The 16,070-nt window shown below is 45.2% G+C and overlaps 1 protein-coding gene across 2 annotated transcripts in view; it reads left to right on the top strand.

The window, feature by feature from the left end:
* The first annotated feature begins 407 nt into the window (after positions 1–407).
* Positions 408–16,070, top strand: part of myom2b (myomesin 2b) — a 194,373-nt gene continuing 178,710 nt past the window's right edge. For both annotated transcript variants that reach the window (XM_070884915.1, XM_070884914.1), the window contains exons 1-2: positions 408–514; positions 12,000–12,146. In XM_070884915.1, the coding sequence (XP_070741016.1) occupies positions 12,025–12,146 (122 nt within the window). In that variant the 5' untranslated portion in view covers positions 408–514; positions 12,000–12,024. The remainder of the gene's footprint in view (positions 515–11,999; positions 12,147–16,070) is intronic.

Raw genomic sequence — 16,070 nt, 5'->3', positions numbered from 1 at the left:
GTAGTGTTTAAAGCGTGTTGTGGAAAGCCCTTAAATGGTTGCAAAGAACCCGGAGCAGCCTCTGGACAAGTCAAATATCATTACAGTGATTTTCTCACACGGGGTCAGTACAAATAACCAGATCCCTTTGCGGATCACTGCACATTACAAGCTCTTAAAAAGTAACTGGAAGATGTATACAAAGCTTAATCACTGGCTGGGGAGGGATCAATTTACAGTTAACGCACTGTTGGGAGAGATTAGTTAAAGTGCATGGATATTAGGCCGTAGGCAAAGGCTGAAGTCTTTTAAATATATATATATATATTGTACCTTATCGTTAAGTACGAATCAGATATTGTAACCGCCTAACCCCGGCGATTCTATATATAACGGCGTGTGTGGCCATAAAAGGGGCGCTGGGTGACCCGAGCACTCCTTCACCCAGAGTCTTGTGTTTTTTTATCAGCCAGACCCTCACGACTGGGAAGGCTGGTTCTCTTTGCCTTCACCGTCTGAGTCTCCCTACAGCTCGGTGAGTATTTCCCCTTTAATTCCGCGATAAGCCAGGCAAGCGAGAAAGGAGATCATCTAAAGTGTGTGATCAGAATCCCTGATCTTTCTACTTAAAAAATAAGGATCGCTGATCTTTCAACTTTTTTTTGTGTGTGTGTCAGAAAATATATCTCATTTTACCGCCCAAATCGATGTGTTTCTTACTATGGCTATCTCTCTAGGTTGTACTCGAATGGGTCCATTTAATTACTTTTCACTCCCCAACATTTAATGTGTTGCCTGGTTACCTATGGCTTCACTTTATGGATGACTCTGTAACAAACGCATTTAGAAGTTTGTCAAATGCAATCGCGACTTGCTTTTTTTCTTCAACATATTTGACTTTGATCTTGGCAATATAAAGAAAGATTTGGATTTTATATAGCGCCTTTCACGACCACTGGACGTCTCAAAGCGCTTTAAAGTACTTTTGGAGTGTAGTCATATGTAACGCGCTTTCCCCGTGGATTCAGTCAAGGCTCCTCCGAATTCCTGATAGCTGTTGCTGCTCTCTAATAATAATTCCCCAGACACCCCGTCCTTTGATCAGAACCTCCCAGCGATGGAGCGGTTGAGGTACATTCCGACCAGTGCCAGCAATGGGTGCAGGTCCTGTTCCAGCCAACACTGCAGTGGGGGTTGCTGCAAAAACCAGGCTAAAGCGGTTCTGGACATTACTTTATTTTGGTGGGGAAACAAGAGCGAATGTTAGTGGATACATGGAGTACAGGACATAGCTACCGACACCATAGTTGTGGTCAGTCAATCCACTGAAGCCAATTTTGACGCGGTGATCTTGTAAAGGGATTAAAGAGAAGGATGAATGCTGGAAGGCGATTTCATTTCGTTAATAATCGAGGAGTGTTTAAAAAGGAAAGAGGGGGGAAGGGGGACCGCTGTCATTTTTCACTTGGTGACCGCACGGCTACCGATTTTCCATTTCTGAAATGAGGTTTGCTTTTTTTGAGGAGGTTCTTTTTGTTGGGATTTCGTTTTGAGAACCCGGTTAAAATATTTGCCGATCGGAATGCTGCGGGGCTGAATTCTACTTCAGGGCTTAACTATGCTGTACATCTCCAACATCTTCCACTTTTGACGACAGGTCATCGACCTGGAACATTATCTCCTCTCCACAGATGCTGGCTGACCTGCTGAGTGTTTCCAGCATTTTCATTTCAGATTTCATTGCATCCGCAGTATTTTGCTTTTGTTACTTTCTTTAGTTCGGTTTTCCAGGTGCATGGACTGAGGTCTGGTGTCTCTGAGCCAGTAGCAGTGATAGGGTCAACACTTAGAATCATAGAACTACAACAATTGTACATTCCTGTCTGGCATAGAAATAAAAAAGGGAAGGTGGCTCAACCGTGGCTATCAAGGGAAATCAGGGATAGTATTAGAGCCAAGGAAGTGGCATACAAATTGACCAGAAATAGCAGCGAACCTGGGGACTGGGAGAAATTTAGAACTCAGCAGAGGAGGACAAAGGGTTTGATTAGGGCAGGGAAAATGGAGTATGAGAAGAAGCTTGCAGGGAACATTAAGACGGATTGCAAAAGTTTCTATAGATATGTAAAGAGAAAAAGGTTAGTAAAGACAAATGTAGGTCCCCTGCAGTCAGAATCAGGGGAAGTCATAACGGGGAACAAAGAAATGGCGGACCAATTGAACAAGTACTTTGGTTCGGTATTCACGAAGGAGGACACGAACAACCTTCCGGTTATAAAAGGGGTCGGGGGGTCTAGTAAGGAGGAGGAACTGAGGGAAATCCTTATTAGCCGGGAAATTGTGTTGGGGAAATTGATGGGATTGAAGGCCGATAAATCCCCAGGGCCTGATGGACTGCATCCCAGAGTACTTAAGGAGGTGGCCTTGGAAATAGTGGATGCGTTGACAGTCATTTTCCAACATTCCATTGACTCTGGATCAGTTCCTATGGAGTGGAGGGTAGCCAATGTAACCCCACTTTTTAAAAAAGGAGGGAGAGAGAAAACAGGGAATTATAGACCGGTCAGCCTGACATCGGTAGTGGGTAAAATGATGGAATCAATTATTAAGGATGTCATAGCAGTGCATTTGGAAAGAGGTGACATGATAGGTCCAAGTCAGCATGGATTTGTGAAAGGGAAATCATGCTTGACAAATCTTCTGGAATTTTTTGAGGATGTTTCCAGTAGAGTGGATAAGGGAGAACCAGTTGATGTGGTATATTTGGACTTTCAGAAGGCGTTCGACAAGGTCCCACACAAGAGATTGATGTGCAAAGTTAGAGCACATGGGATTGGGGGTAGTGTACTGACATGGATTGAGAACTGGTTGTCAGACAGGAAGCAAAGAGTAGGAGTAAATGGGTACTTTTCAGAATGGCAGGCAGTGACTAGTGGGGTACCGCAAGGTTCTGTGCTGGGGCCCCAGCTGTTTACATTGTACATTAATGATTTAGATGAGGGGATTAAATGTAGTATCTCCAAATTTGCGGATGACACTAAGTTGGGTGGCAGTGTGAGCTGCGAGGAGGATGCTGTGAGGCTGCAGAGCGACTTGGATAGGTTAGGTGAGTGGGCAAATGCATGGCAGATGAAGTATAATGTGGATAAATGTGAGGTTATCCACTTTGGTGGTAAAAACAGAGAGACAGACTATTATCTGAATGGTGACAGATTAGGAAAAGGGGAGGTGCAAAGAGACCTGGGTGTCATGGTACATCAGTCATTGAAGGTTGGCATGCAGGTGCAGCAGGCGGTTAAGAAAGCAAATGGCATGTTGGCCTTCATAGCAAGGGGATTTGAGTACAGGGGCAGGGAGGTGTTGCTACAGTTGTACAGGGCATTGGTGAGGCCACACCTGGAGTATTGTGTACAGTTTTGGTCTCCTAACCTGAGGAAGGACATTCTTGCTATTGAGGGAGTGCAGCGAAGGTTCACCAGACTGATTCCCGGGATGGCGGGACTGACCTATCAAGAAAGACTGGATCAACTGGGCTTGTATTCACTGGAGTTCAGAAGAATGAGAGGGGACCTCATAGAAACATATAAAATTCTGATGGGTTTAGACAGGTTAGATGCAGGAAGAATGTTCCCAATGTTGGGGAAGTCCAGAACCAGGGGTCACAGTCTAAGGATAAGGGGTAAGCCATTTAGGACCGAGATGCGGAGGAACTTCTTCACCCAGAGAGTAGTGAACCTGTGGAATTCTCTACCACAGAAAGTTGTTGAGGCCAATTCACTAAATATATTCAAAAAGGAGTTAGATGAGGTCCTTACTGCTAGGGGGATCAAGGGGTATGGCGAGAAAGCAGGAATGGGGTACTGAAGTTGAATGTTCAGCCATGAACTCATTGAATGGCGGTGCAGGCTAGAAGGGCCGAATGGCCTACTCCTGCACCTATTTTCTATGTTTCTATGTTTCTAGAACGGTGACAGCACGGCCGAAGGCCATTCGGCCCGTCGAGCCTATGCAAGAGTACCTCAGCTAGTCCCACTCTCTCACCCTGCAATTGTTTTTTTTTAGGTACTTATCCAACTCCCTTTTGAAAGCAAGGATTGAGTCTTCCTTCTCCACCCTTTCAGGCAGTGCATTCCAGATCCTAACCACTCACTGCGTCAAAAAGCTTTTTCTTATATTGCCTTTCGTTCACCTTAAACCTGTGACCTCTGTTTCTCGATCCATCCGCCAATGGGAACAGTTTCTCTCTGTCTCCTCTGTCCAGACCCTTCATGATTTTAAACGCCTCTATCAAATCTCCTCTCAATCTGCTCTGCTCAAAGGAGAACAAGCCCAGCTTCTCCAGTCTATCCACGTAACTTCACAAACTTCACCAGCCAATCATCTGGAGACCTCATTTTAAGTAAAATGTAAAATGATTTCTTTACCAATGCACAAGAACAACCCTGATGATAATTATAATGAAAAGGAGTTTATTTAAAAAAAACAGCACTACTACCGAAGACAAGTGTGAAAAGGATTAAAAGCTGTATCTACCAGCTGGGTAGTAGGCAGTGAAGCAGTGTGTTGTAAATTGCCCAGTGAGTAACTGAGCCATATGTACAAGGTCCCAAGTTCAAGCCTTGGTCTATGCTGTGTTAGCTGATCTCAGCCAGGGTGGGAGAAGGGTGTAACGATTGCTCCCTGAGCTTGGAGGAGGCACATCAGCCAGTGTTCCTGCTCCCAATCACTCGGCAGCAACCCTTGCAGGAAGCTAGTAAACACCAAATGATGTTAGGATTGGGTTTGCCAGCGACTTCCCCATCCCAAAGAATAGACTGCGATGCTCACTGTCGAAGCTTTATGTGTGAAGATTAGCCAGTTAGGTGAGAAATTGAAGGGCATGCGACCCATCGAGGAGTCAGCATCTGGTGGAGGTGGTGTCTGCCAGTGCGCATCACAGGGACTGCAGTGATTGGTCGATACAGGAAAGAATATTGTTCGCTCTCTTTGTCTGATGACACTGGGGCTACCCAGTGTCTCCCTTAAGGGTTTCAATTAAACGAGGCATTTGCTGGAGTGGAGGGATGGATGGAGAGAAAAGTGACAGGAAAAGGAGAAAAAAGGCTAAATAAAGTTGTCCAAATCAAATAATAAATTATATTACATCGCTACTTTTATACAATATGGTAATATTTAGAAACAGTAGTTAATGATGGATTTGATTTGCATAATTCTTTACAGGTGGGTAGTTTGCAAAGACTGGTTCTGTTCTCATTGCTGAAAGTTAATTATATACTTATACTGAAATAGGCAGCTGGAGACTGCTGTGTTGCAGGGAGGGAATATACCGGGCCAGGTAGCTAGCTGATATCACATGACATGTGATACATCATATGTAGTCTGGCATGTGGACTGCTAAAATGATGCTGGACTGAATCTGGCTTGTCACTTTCAAGCCACTAATTGGGTATGCCTTGTGGGGCAAGTGGTCTCAATGAGCAAATTCTGAGGGCAATTAGAGGCTAATTACTGAGGATCTTTCTGTAGCTTGGTTGGTGTTCATCAATCCTTGGCTGCTGCCCATAGGGAGAGGTCAGATTATCAATGCTGGAAAAAACAGTATGGAATTACTTTTCTTTGTGCATGTAGAACCATTATTATGGACTCAATTTTCCCCAGTCATTTGCACTGTTTTTTTTGGCGTATTTATTTTCTTCCAAGTTTCCCCCTGCGATCTGCACCGGCGTAACTGACAGTAACGATTTTTCTAGGCCAGTTTTTTTTGACGGCTGCATTGTATGCATGGAAGAATGACTTCATAAAGTTCCCCATGACCGCCCAAGCAATCCATGACAGGGCTGTAGGCTTCTCCAGGATTGCTGGCTTCCCAAAGGTACAGGGCTACATTGATTGTACCCACATTGCCTTGCGAGCATCTTTGGAGGCTTCTGAGATATACAGGAACGGAAAAGGCTTCCACTCCATTAATGTACCATTTGTGTGTGACGACATGCATCATATCATATGTCAGTCGATGCAAGATACCCTGGGAGCACCCATGATGCGTTCATCCTACGCGACAGCATTATATCTGCCATGTTTCAGCAGCAGCCAGAAGGGCAGAGCTGGCTACTTGGAGACAAAGGGCATGGCCTCGTCACCTGGCTCATGACACCCCTACACGTAACCCAGATGGAAGCTGACCTTGAATACAACATGTCGCACATTGCGATGCGCAGCATCAAAGGGAGGACCATTGGCATCTTGAAACAGCGTTTCCGATGCCTGGACCATTCCGGAGGCTACTTGCTCCCCTGAGCTTGTCGGTCAGTTCACTGTTGTGTGCTGCATGCTGCATAACTTAGCCATCATGGGGCAGCAGCAGCTGGTAGTAGAAGACCCACCTGCGGTGAGAGTGGCTGATGATAATGATGAGGAAGTTGTAGATGACGAGCAGGAAGACGAAGATGAGGAAGCCATGCAAGTGCCTGAACCCGGAGCACGACGGCGGAGGAGGGCGGCCATCATGCCCCTTTAATGATTGCTCAAGCCTTACGCCAGCAGTTCATCCGTGAACGCTTTACTGATGCCTGAGGCTCAGCGACAACTATTCCACATGGACCATATTTACTGTTTGGACCTGTTCCGCAATGTTGTGTTGTGTTACTAGAACAAATAATGGAAATGATTCATTTTCAATGTAAAACATATTTTATTCAGAAGTTTAACAAACAGTTCTTTTGTATTTAACTTAACTTTAATAAAATGATTCTTGTTCAAACTTTACTTTAAGATCACTTACAAACTTTTAAACTTGTAAATTTACATAACTTAAAAAAACTTTAAATTTGAGAACAGTTACAACAGTAGCAACAATAATAATAACAACAACTGCAAAGAAAGGCTGCACCCACCCATCTCTCCTCCACCTTGTTCTAAGAACACCCGCTGCGCTTGTTCTTGGACTCTCAACCACCCCTGCCCAAAGGCGGTGGTGCAGTGTTTCTGGACTTGGTACCAAGCTTATTCTTTCTTAGATCTTGGGTACTACGTACCTGTTGGGTGGATGGAGGAAGTCGCGTGTTGGCGGCAGGTGGCAAGTTGGAGGGCCCGGCTTTGGGCTCTTCAGAGGCTGGTGTATGGATTAGATTGGGAGTGACAGTTGATTCTGGGCGTGTTCCCTTATTGCAGCAGCTAACTCCAACATACCCTCCCTCATGGGCCCTCACAGTGTCTCAATGACCTGCAACATTCCCTCTCTCATGTTCAGCAAAACTGTCTGAACTACTTGCAACATTCGCTCCCTCGTGGTCAGTGGCAGTGTTTGCACTATCTCTGACATTCCCACCCTCATGACCACTATTCCCCTCACTGATGGTCCCGGACATCGTTCCCATTTCTCGTGTCATTGCTGTTACTTCTTCTGACAGTCCGGCTACCTCATCACTCACCCCACTGATGACGTCCAGGTGTGATCGGGTAAGGTCAATGCTCTCTGCACTCAATGACATCATCTGGACTACATCTGTTAGATCCTGCACCTCAGGAGAGCGCGGTCAAGCTCTCCTTCCACTCCTCCCCATGGGTGTGCCTCGCTGCACCCCACCACTGGGACCTGCAATCTCAGAAGGTGGGGCCCTGGGTGTGCCTTGTTGCATCACACCACTGGGATCCACAGCCTTGGAAGGTGTGAAAACATGGAATGTCTCACCAGCACTCAAACCACGAGTCACGGAAGGGGCAGTCACCGCACTGAGCAGCACCTCCTCCAAAGTCAGTACAACAGTGGGAGCTTCATCCAGCTCCATCCCTTCCCCCTCACTCCCATGTTCTTGGTCTGGAGGGTGGGATTGGAAGATGTTCTCCTCTTCAGGCTCATCCGCGTCGGCATCTTCTTCTGCATTGTCAGGGTTGGCCTCAAGTTCTGCAAAATATAACAGAACACAGACAAATGATTGCCAGCAGAGGAGGGGACAGGGTGGGTGGCATGAGAAGGTTCACACATCGCACGCCAGGCAGCAGGCTGATTTGAAAGACCACGATGAATTTGGAGGACTTGCCATCTCCCTCGAGTGTGGGCCTAGCTTGTGCAGTGGTGATTGCTTTTCTCCAGGCAGCGACCCTCTCTTTCAAGGGTGTCAGTGTGTGCAGATTTGCTGGGCCTCCTCCTGTTCGAGTTCTTTCCCTTTTATTATGTGCCACCTTCCTCTGCAAAGATGAAAACCTAACTTTTTAAAGAAGGTGTCTTTCTGCTGGATGGGGCATACAGATGGTCACATTTACAATTGCAATTCCATTGAATAAATGAAAATATTACTGACACTAACTATTTCTTTTTACACTGGCCTCCAGATCTTGTGGTGGTCACCAGTGCGCAGTAATCTTCTGCAACTTGGTTTCAGCGTTTCTTCATTTCATTGGGTAGAACTTTTATGTGACCTCTGCTGGTGTCCAGCTCCTGCCATCTGTTCTTAATCACAATAGTTAGTGCCTCCACTTCTTCCTGTAAGAAATTCTTGGTCCTTGCACCGCGTTGCACCTTGTACTGCTGCAGCTGCGATTTTTCCAATGCTCTCATACAGCACTCCTCCTCACACACACAACTGGCTCTTTAAAAATGGCCGATTGCCAACTCGGAGCTGTACTGCGCATGCGCGTCCATTGCAAAGGTGCCAGGAACGTAACTTATTTTTTCTGTGCATGCGCAGAAGATGCGGCATCATTTTTCAGTGCAGACAGCAGGCTCCAACCGCCGCCCCCCCTCCCCCAAGGCAACTGTACACACTGCGCGGCACCAAATTCGAATTATACATTCGGGGAAACTTTGCCAAATTATTTCCGCACATTTCTGGCCTAGAAAAACGGGCGTAACTCTGGCAATATGCCAGAAAATGGGCTTGGGCAAAATTGAGCCCAAAGAAACATAGAAATCTACAGCGCAGAAGGAGGCCATTTCGGCCCATCGTGTCTGCACCGGCTGACAAACAGACATACGGCCCTTGGTCAGCAGCCCTGAAGGTTACATATAAACCCATGAACAATGGCGGAAAGGTAAAGAGCATCTGGCCCAACCAGTCCACCCTACACAACTGCGATACCCCCTGCACCAAAGCATTTTACACTCCACCCCAACTGGAGCCATGTGATCTCCTGGGCGAGGCAAAGAAACAGATTAAAAACCCAAGTCAATTGGAGAAAACAATTAGGGAAAATTCCTCTCCGATCCATCAAGGCGATTGAAACTAGTCCAGGAGATCACCCTGGCTGTATTTGATTTCCTGCAATACTTATCATCGTATCTACGTCAGCTAACAAGAGGTTATCCAGTCTGACATGTTTGACATTTTGGCATCTGAGTTGAGTTGTACGTGTGCTAGATGTGAGGCTTTTAAATATAATTATAAATATAAGCACCAAAGTTGACGCTTCTGAGATATCAGTCTAGCCTCTTATAGTCCAGTTGTGCTGATAGTTTTCCATCGCTGTGAAGCAGTTGTGAGACTCCCGTGGGTCGACTGTCCAACAGCACTTGGACTTGACACCTCATGGAGTATGGCTCCACTGTAGTGGCAACTATTTTAAGCAACATTCAATCAAGTGCCCCCTTTTAGTAAGGGTACGAGAACCCACACATTTCCAAATAAAACTTTAAAGGAAACTTAAATCAAATTGAAATTCGGTTGCCGGGGATAAAGATGCATTCCAGTCCCTCCGGTGCCCATCTCTTGTGGAAGGCTGTGAGCGTAATGGTGGACACCACGTGCTCCATCTCCAAGGACACCCTGGCGCCTCACTGTAGTGACAAGCCAGGTTTCAAAAGAGCTCAGGGATCCATTGAATCTCCTGGGCACTTTATAAACTTAATATTTTTAAAAAAGGTTTTGAGGAAGAAAATGCCCCTTTCATACTATTAAAATATCAACATTTATGGGCCAGTAACAAAGCACATGTGCACACAACCCTTTCCTGGCCACAATAATGTGATTCCAGCCAAACAGGGTAAATCAGGTGTTGCTGGCAGTGAATTAGTTTTGGAGTTAATGATCTCGGACTGATAGCACAGTGTATCCACAGACTTAACCAGATGCTGTTCTACTCAATTACATCTTAGTTGCTCTCTCCTCCCCTTTCGGATGAGACGTTAAACTGAGGCCCCATCTGCTCTCTCAGGTAGATGTAAAAGATCTCATGGCACTATTTCAAAGAAGAGTGGGGAGTTATCCCCGGTGTCCTGGCCAGTATTTATCCCTCAATGAACATAACAAAACAGATTATCTGGTCATTATCACATTGCTGTTTGTGGGAGCTTGTTCTGTGCAAATTGGCTGCCACATTTCCCACATTACAACAGTGACTACACTCCAAAAGTACTCCATTGGCTGAAACGTGCTTTGAGATGTCCAATGGTCGTGAAAGGCGCCATATAAATCCAAGTTTTTCTTTCTTTCAAAAAGTTATCCCTCACATTCATTAAATATTTTTTCTTGGGGAGAGGAAGCATAATTCCTGTTATTTGATCTCTATTTTTCTGTGTATATTTGCAAGTATGCATGTATAGAGTGTTCTTTTTGTTGCCTAATAAAATAAGGCAACAAAAAGGTGCCTTTTAAAGTGTTAAGAATCTACTGCCATTGTTTTGTTATAACTTGAATTTTTTTGTAACTCTGTATTTAAAGTTCTGAGTGACTGTTCTACTGACTGATGTCAGCCATTCTGCTCAGCTTCAGGGCAAGCTGCCTTGTGTCTAACACACTGTAGAGGTAACAATTCAGATAAAGGCAGGACATTTTAGAGTGACTTTTACTTCTGAAGCTATCACAGTTCATCTAACAAAACAAGAACAAGTGTCAGTGACTGAAGCCAGGTAGTCCCAGTAAGAGAAGTAATTCCAGAGCTTCTATAACAATATGTGGCAAAGGAGCTCGGAACAAACTGGAGAAAGGGCTGTTAGGAGTCACTTAGATTCCAACAGACAAATAGATAACATAGCCTTCGAGAAAGCAGTAATTGTATGAAACCATAAAATACTATCACCTTTGACAATGAAGGTTAGTAACAATGTAGAAAGCAAACATTTGATACCCATGTCTTTGTAGTCTCCTGACAAGTTCTTAAGCAGAACAATATATATGAAAAAAAGTTATTGATTCTGAATCAGCAACTGATAAAAGGGAAAGAGTTTATTGTTGCTAAAACTGCTGATACTGTAGTTCCACTACAAATAATTTCACAAATTAAAATATAATTAAAAAATAACTTGATCATTATAAGGTAGCTATCCTGTTCTCCAGCAGAGCATGACAAAGGGACAAGCATCATATGTGCAATGCTGAAGAATCCTCATCAGATTTTTCATTTCTGTCAGGTTTCTTTCCTGTAATTCCCTCTACTTTTATTTTTTCTTCTGTATATTTCCCTGTGCAAAGTAGAGAAATAATGGAACTGCATTCCTTGATAGCTTGTCATGAGTGCGGAAGCGTTTTGTTTAAATCTAAGGCTGCACTGAGATGTTACTAAACTACTATTTGCTCTCGGGTTGCTTTCCTTTTCTATCCTAATTTTGTTTTTGAGGCTAAATTCCTTTTTAGCTTCATTTTCTTCACGTGGTTTTAACTGTTCCTCTCTCCTGTTTTGCCGAATTCCATTTAACAAATCGGCACTGAAATTCTTAGAGGAGGTTCACAAAGAATTATGGCGTATCTTGGAGACCATTTTAATCATTGTCATGGGCACTGCCTATTCTAGAGATGGGAGCTTACACTCTTGTGATACCTATCCTCTTTCCTGACATACAGACAGGCAGAAGTAGATATGACTTTGTGTTTAAAGGATCGATTCCCTAAATTTAATGTCTTGTTAAAATAAACATTATCATCACAAATAAAATAATGTTAAAAATTACACTTAAAAAAAAAAAGCACCCAGCATGAACTTATATTAAAAATGTTCTACTTTTCAAGTTATTTATTTGTACTTTAGTGCAACTCAGTATTTTCAGTATAGTAATTTAAATAATAATTTGTCTAAATTTTTGCCTGTAGGTTTGGGTAAAGACAATTGTTCACCATGGAGACAAAGGTGCTGCCATATTACCAAAAGAAACACAAACACTATGGCTATGATTACCGCAGCAGAGACAGTCGATACCTCGTCAAGGAGTACACCAGCAAAAGCAGCTCCAGCAAAAGGTGAGGAGCACCAGATCATCTTCCCAACTGGACCAGACACGGAGTAATGTGAAATGAGTTGGGCAGTCCCAAAGCAGTTGGATGGTAGATGAACTCCCCAAATTATTTTGTGAGGATTATTCTTCACAACGCAGCACAGTCCTGGTAGCCACACCCCAAGATGAAGGAGTTCCTTCTAGTATCTGATTTAAATGTACTTTTCACTTTTTTACTATTGATCTCTGACCCTATTATCTGAGTCACTTAATATATTACATACTTCAATGATGTCCTCTGCTTTCGGCTGTGGAGCTTGAGATTATTAACTCCAGCCCCGACACTATAATCGTGTATTGACCAGTTTTGCTCTTCTCTGCACATTCTCCAACAGTTATGCATCCCTTTCGCAGCATGACAACACTGCAGTTGTCACTTCATTTCAAGTAAAGAAAAATAATTAATTGGAAAATTTGATTAGCTATCACAATGTTATCATTTAATTGCACATTTCTTGATTTCCAGATTTCCAGGTTTGTCACAGTGCATTAAATGTATTGTATGACTAAATTGTTTTAATAACCAGAGAGCAACTGTGTAGGAACAGAAGAATAATGTCACAGTGTGACACAGGTGTCACATTATGAGAGAGCATGAGCTGTTAGAAATCCCACGGGTATTGTTTAGAAATTTTTAAGGAGGTTATTAACGTGGTGAATAAGGGATAATATTTATATGGGCTTCCAGAAGGCATTCGATAAGGTTCCACAGGAGACTGTTAACAAAAATGAGAGTGCATGGAGTTGGAGGCACCCTATTGACATGGGTAGGGAATTAGTTTGGGGGTAGGAGACAGAGAGTAGGGATAATGATATATACTCCAATTGGCAGCATGTGGCCAGCGGTGTCCCCCAGGGATCAGTACTGGGGTCTCAGCTTTTCACTGTATTTATCAATGGCTTAGGTGAAGGAAGGGAGAGCCGTATACACAGGTTTGCTGACGACACCAAATTAGGTGGCGCAGTAAATAGTATAGATGGGAGCAGAAAGCAGTAAAGGGACATTGATAGATTAAGGGAATGCGCAAAACTGTGTGACAGATAGAGTTCAGTATGGGGAAGTCTGAGGTGGAGAAACATAGATTGGAGCATTTTTTTAAAATGGTGAGAAGCAGAGAGATTTAGGGGTCCAGGTAGAGAAATCACGAAAAGCTAGTGGACATATACAAAAAAAAATGAAAAAGACTAATGGAATGTTGGTCTTTTTCGCAAGGGGCTGGAATACAAAAGGTTAGAATTTATTTTACAGTTGTATAAAACTCCGGTGAGACCCCATCTGAAGAATAGTGTTCAGTTCTGGGCACCACACCTCAGCAAGGATATATTGGTCTTAGAGTGGGTGCAGCGCAGGTTCACCAGAATGGTACTGGGGCTAAAAGGGTTAAATAATGAGGACAGGTCGCATAGATTAAGCTTGTATTCCCTTGGGTATAGAAGATTAAGGGATGATCTTATTGAGGTGTTTCCGATGATTAAAGGATTGGATAGGGTAGATAGAGAGAGACTATTTCCTGTGGTGGTGAGTCCGGAACAAGTGGGCATAACCTTAAAATTCGAGCCAGGTCGTTCAGGGGTGATGTCAGAAAGCACAAAGGGTAGTGGAAATCTGGACCTTCCCCCCGCCTCCCCCCTCCCCCCACCCCCCTCCCCCCCCGCCCCCCTTACAAAAAAGCTGTTGTGAGACTGGGTCAATTGAAAATGTCAAAACTGTGATTGATAGAGTTTTGTTAGGCAAGTGTATTAAGGCCTAGGGAACCAAGGTGGTTAAATGGAATTAAGATGCAGATGAGCCAGGGTGGAGCAGGCTCGATGGGCTGAATGAACTCCAACTGTTCCTATGTTTATCTGGAATCCCTCATGACACAATGTACTGATATATCAGTGTGCCACACCACAGAGTACCAGAACATGGATTCCTGTCTGTGCTCCTCCGCATAAATGACCAGTCTTGGTTCAGAAACCAGCAACTTTTCCACAAGGACACTGAAAATCTATGGGCACGCCTCTTACAGACCTTCCAGTGTCTTTGTCAGAAGTCATTGAAATCAATGGGAGAAATATTGGGTGGGTTCTCCAATAGGTGGGTGATGTGCTCCACCAGATTACCACCTAGGTGGTGAACGTAAAAATTACCCCCCTATTATCTAAATGATCTAATGTGGTCTTCACAAAGCAATAGCTTACATACATTTTTATTATCTGAGCAGTGGGTCTACAGTCTAAAACCACAATTTGAATTTGATGCAATAAATCTCAACGTGGTCCCCAACTGATCCTCATAGATCTAATTCTGGAATAGAAGGCCTTTAATCTACGAACATACAAACGACGACAGATAGGAAAAAACCCACTGGTCCATTCAGCCTGTTCCACACAACTGTAATGCCTTGTGGACCATATTATATACACTCCCCACCTCACCAGGAAGCCACGTCATCTCCAGGGAGTGGCGAAGAAACGGATAAAAATCCAGGCCAATTCGAGAGAAAAAGAAAATCTGAAACATTATTTTCCGACCCCCTTAGGCGATCAAAACTAGTCCAGGATATCGCTCTGGCTCTTGAATCTCAGTAAATATATTAAGTCGCCTGCCATCCTTGCCCAAACACAGAACTTTCTAGAGGTTGCCTTGTAGTCACTTTACAACCAGGAATCAGAGAGGAATTTCCCAGATTTTTTCCCCCCCAAATTAGTCTTTTTTGTATCTTATTTTTTACCTCTCGCAGATCACATAATTTTGGGTGGGATGGAGAGTGCATATATTGCAGTGTGCAAGGTATCACAAATCGTGCAGTGATTATTTCCGCGATGTTCTGAGTCCTTCTGCGCATGCGCCCCCATTTGGTACAGCGCATGCCCACTCAATCCGGTCACGCATGTGCACATAACATTGCAGCCTGCAACCTGAACTGCCACGCTTTCTTCAGCTCCCTGTGGATTGCATGGGGATGGGGTGGGGGGGGGGGCGGGGAAGCAGGAGAGGGGATTGAAGGTGTTGGGGGCAGAGAGGAGCTTGGGGGGGGCGGGGGGGGCAGAGGGAGGGGGGAGAGAGAGACTCGCGGGGCTGGAGGTTGGTGGGGGGAGAGGGGCTTGCAGGGGAGCGAAAAAAGCTTATGGGGAGTCGAGGAGCTCGCGCGGGGTGGGGAAGAGAGGGGACGGTGGGGGAGGAGGGGGGGAGAGAGAGGAACTCACGGGGGGGTGTGAGAGAGGATTTTGCAGTGGAGAGAAAAAAGCTCATGGGGGGGTGGGGGAGGGGAGGGAGGAGAGAGAGGGGCCCATGAGGGGGGGAGAGAAAGAGGGGCTCATGAGATGGGGGAGGGGAGAGTGAGAGGCTTGCAGGGGGAGAGAAAATAGCTCGCGGGTTGCAGAAGGAGCTCCCGGGGAGGGGGGGGGGGGTTTGCGGAGGCCGGGGGGAGGCGGGGAGATGGGCTCGCAGAGGGAGATAGCGGGGAGCTCGCGGGAGAGGGTGGAGGGAAGAGAGGAGCCCGCGGGGGTGTCAACAAGGGGGCTCGCGGGGGTGGAGGGGGCAGGAGAGAGGAGCACAGGGGGAGGGGGAGAGTGAAGCTCTGGGAGATGGGGAAGGGAGGAGCTCGTGGGGGGTTGGTAGAGAGGAACTTGGGTGGTAGTGGGTGAGAAGAGGAACTCGGGGGGGAGTGGAGGTGGAATATAGATGCTTGGAGAGGGGAGATAGTTTGGGAGAGAAGAACTCTGGGGGGTGGAGGGGGAGGAGGTTAGGGTTAGAGTCAGGAACTCTGGGAGAGAAATTCAGGAACTCAGAGTGGTAGGGCGGGGGGTTGTTGGGCGGAGAGATGATTAAGGGCTCAGGGAGAAAGTTAGGAGCTTACGGGGAGGGAGATGGAGGTCGTGAACTCAGGGAGAGTAGGTCAGT

The sequence above is a fragment of the Pristiophorus japonicus genome, chromosome 7 (genome assembly GCF_044704955.1).
Source record: "Pristiophorus japonicus isolate sPriJap1 chromosome 7, sPriJap1.hap1, whole genome shotgun sequence".
In the NCBI taxonomy this organism is placed as follows: Eukaryota; Metazoa; Chordata; class Chondrichthyes; family Pristiophoridae; genus Pristiophorus; species Pristiophorus japonicus.
The sequence above is the reverse complement of the archived record's forward strand: the minus strand, read 5'-3'. Positions and strand labels throughout refer to the sequence as shown.